The 2,232-nt window shown below is 56.5% G+C and overlaps 1 protein-coding gene across 2 annotated transcripts in view; it reads right to left on the reverse strand.

Annotated features, from left to right (window-relative positions):
- Nucleotides 1-2,232, reverse strand: part of MECR (mitochondrial trans-2-enoyl-CoA reductase) — a 7,593-nt gene that overhangs the window by 1,556 nt on the left and 3,805 nt on the right. Inside the window, exons 4-9 of one of the 2 annotated variants that reach the window (XM_057379218.1) lie at nt 2,110-2,232; nt 1,926-2,028; nt 1,610-1,712; nt 1,124-1,197; nt 652-712; nt 7-79 (exon numbers count right to left, since the gene is read on the reverse strand). The exon at nt 2,110-2,232 is cut by the window's right edge and continues 13 nt beyond it. In XM_057379218.1, the coding sequence (XP_057235201.1) occupies nt 7-79; nt 652-712; nt 1,124-1,197; nt 1,610-1,712; nt 1,926-2,028; nt 2,110-2,232 (537 nt within the window). The remainder of the gene's footprint in view (nt 1-6; nt 80-651; nt 713-1,123; nt 1,198-1,609; nt 1,713-1,925; nt 2,029-2,109) is intronic. The other variant, XM_057379217.1, reaches the window with a different exon arrangement.

A 2,232-nucleotide genomic window follows, 5' to 3' on the forward strand; every position in this document is an offset into this window, starting at 1 on the left:
GCTCACCCTGTGCATGCTGCTTCCGCCACTGTGTCATCCAGAACCCACGGAGCCGCACGTCCCGGAAGATGAAGGCGCTCTGTGCAGAGGGAGTGTGCAGATGGTGATGCCCCTGTGTCCTCCTGGCACCCAGGGACACCTGTGTGTCCCCTTGTGCAAGTGACACTGGTGACCCCTTGTGCACCCAGTGATTCCTGTGTCCCCTCACACACCCAGTGACGCCCGTGTGTCCCTCCCAGTGTGACACTGGTGGAAGGTGGCAGTGAGGTCCCTCCCAGTGTGACACTGGTGGAAGGTGGCAGTGAGGTCCCTCCCAGTGTGACACTGGTGGAAGGTGGCAGTGAGGTCCCCCATTAGAGCTCCCATTTGTGACCCAGGGTGCAGACAGGACACTCCGAGCTGTGGAGTCAGGGCATGTTTGATGCTCAGCACCTGCGGGGCCATTTCCCCCCTGGAATTTTCCGGCAGCCCAAGCCCTCCAACAGCCCGGCAGTGGGATGCAGCTGGYACTGTAACAGACCCCATCAGGTAAATAAAAAAAGCTAGAGGGTCTCAATCTGCAGCAGGGGAGAGCCAAGCGCCCGCAGTCCCAAAGGGGTGGGGACATGCAGTCCAGCACAGGGGTAAGGGAGGGGCATCCCCAGTACTCACCACAGGCACCGTCACAGGCTGCTTTGCCATCCCCCCGTAGGTGACCATGGTTCCCTTGGGTCTGGAGTAGGAAAGGGSTGTTGRGTTATRTGTCYCCGAARTACAACTCTGACCTTGCCACCTCCYCCTCTGCCTTCTYCACACCTCCTCCAAGGCTGTCCTCACACCCMGGGCTCCCCAGTTACCCCTCAGATCCCACTTTACAGCTCTCCTTTTGCTTCCATGCACTATTAGCTGAATTAGCAGCTCAGTGCACCAGTTACACCTGGCCAGGAGCTGGGGGACCTTCACAACYGGACCCCAGCTGCCCCCAGCCACCGGCACCGTGAGACTTAAAATCATTATTGTCATCCAAAACCACTTTTCCACTCATCTTCCCTCTCCAAAAGTTCAACAAGCTCCGAAGCAGGACCCTCTATTGCCACTTTCTGGCCCCAGGCTTTTGCCCAAGCCACCACCCAGCCAAACTTACTGCAGATGCCGCAGCATGTCCGTGGTGCTTTTGCCTCCGACACAGTTCAGGGCGAGCCGGGGCCTCGGGATGCTCTGCAAGGGTTTATGGCAGAAGTTCCTAAATTTAAGGGCTCCTTTAGGAGATGGGTCCATGGTTCTTGACAAAGCATCTGCCTTAAGCTCAACATTTACCTGAGGATTGCTGAGAGTCGTAGAGCTAATTTGTATCAGAACCAAGGAACAGCTTGGGTTGGAAGGGACTCATTCCAATCCCCTGCCATATGCAGGGACACCTTCAGCCAGACCAGGCTGCTCCAAGCCCRATCCGCTCAGACCTAAAATCTGTGATCCTTCCCTTATGGCAGTGGCAAAATCCCTCCACTTCTGGTGCTAAATCCTRATCTGGGGAGAATTTATCCTTCCCACCATCCCCACACTTTTCCCTGGCACTGAAGAGCAGGGGCAGCCCTGGACCATCTCTCCAGTGGGATCAGTGTTGAGGTACCTTAAATATATCTTTCATCTCTGGCTTTCTCAGCATCTCCTCTGTGACAATGTAGTCAGCACCCAGGGCCATCAGCCTCTCCACCAGCTTTGGGAGATCAGGTCTGAAGAAGGAAAAAGGAGATAAAAAAACGGAGTACTTGATGAGCCAGGAAGCATASTGCCACCTTCTCCTTCCTCCTGCTCCAGCATCGCTTGGAGACAACGGGACAGAGGCTGGAGGACACCTTGGAGGAGCAAACAGGAGAAASTCCTGGGTTGGATGGGCAGGATGAGCAGATCAAGCTCCCAAACTTGCTCCTCCCCAGAGTACCCACCTGTCCCTCACGACGTTGATGGTCTTGATGCCGGAGGCCCTGGCGATCTGGATGACAGCCTGGCCCACGCCGCTGTTGGCGGCRTTCTGGATGACAGAGTCACCTGCAGGTGAATAAACACAGATTCCCACTGCAGAGGCAGCTGGGAAATGCAGAGGGAATTGCTCTGATGGCGGGGCCGTACCGGGCACCAGGCTCTCGAAGTCGGCCAGCACACGGAACGCCGTGCAGGGGTTGACGCTCAGAGTGGCAGCGCAGAGCACCGGGATGTCACTGGGCACCTTCAGCAGCATCTCCTCAGGGAACA

Source organism: Malurus melanocephalus, unplaced genomic scaffold (genome assembly GCF_030028575.1).
Source record: "Malurus melanocephalus ecotype Western Australia unplaced genomic scaffold, MMel_1.1 scaffold_393, whole genome shotgun sequence".
Classification (NCBI taxonomy): domain Eukaryota; kingdom Metazoa; phylum Chordata; class Aves; order Passeriformes; family Maluridae; genus Malurus; species Malurus melanocephalus.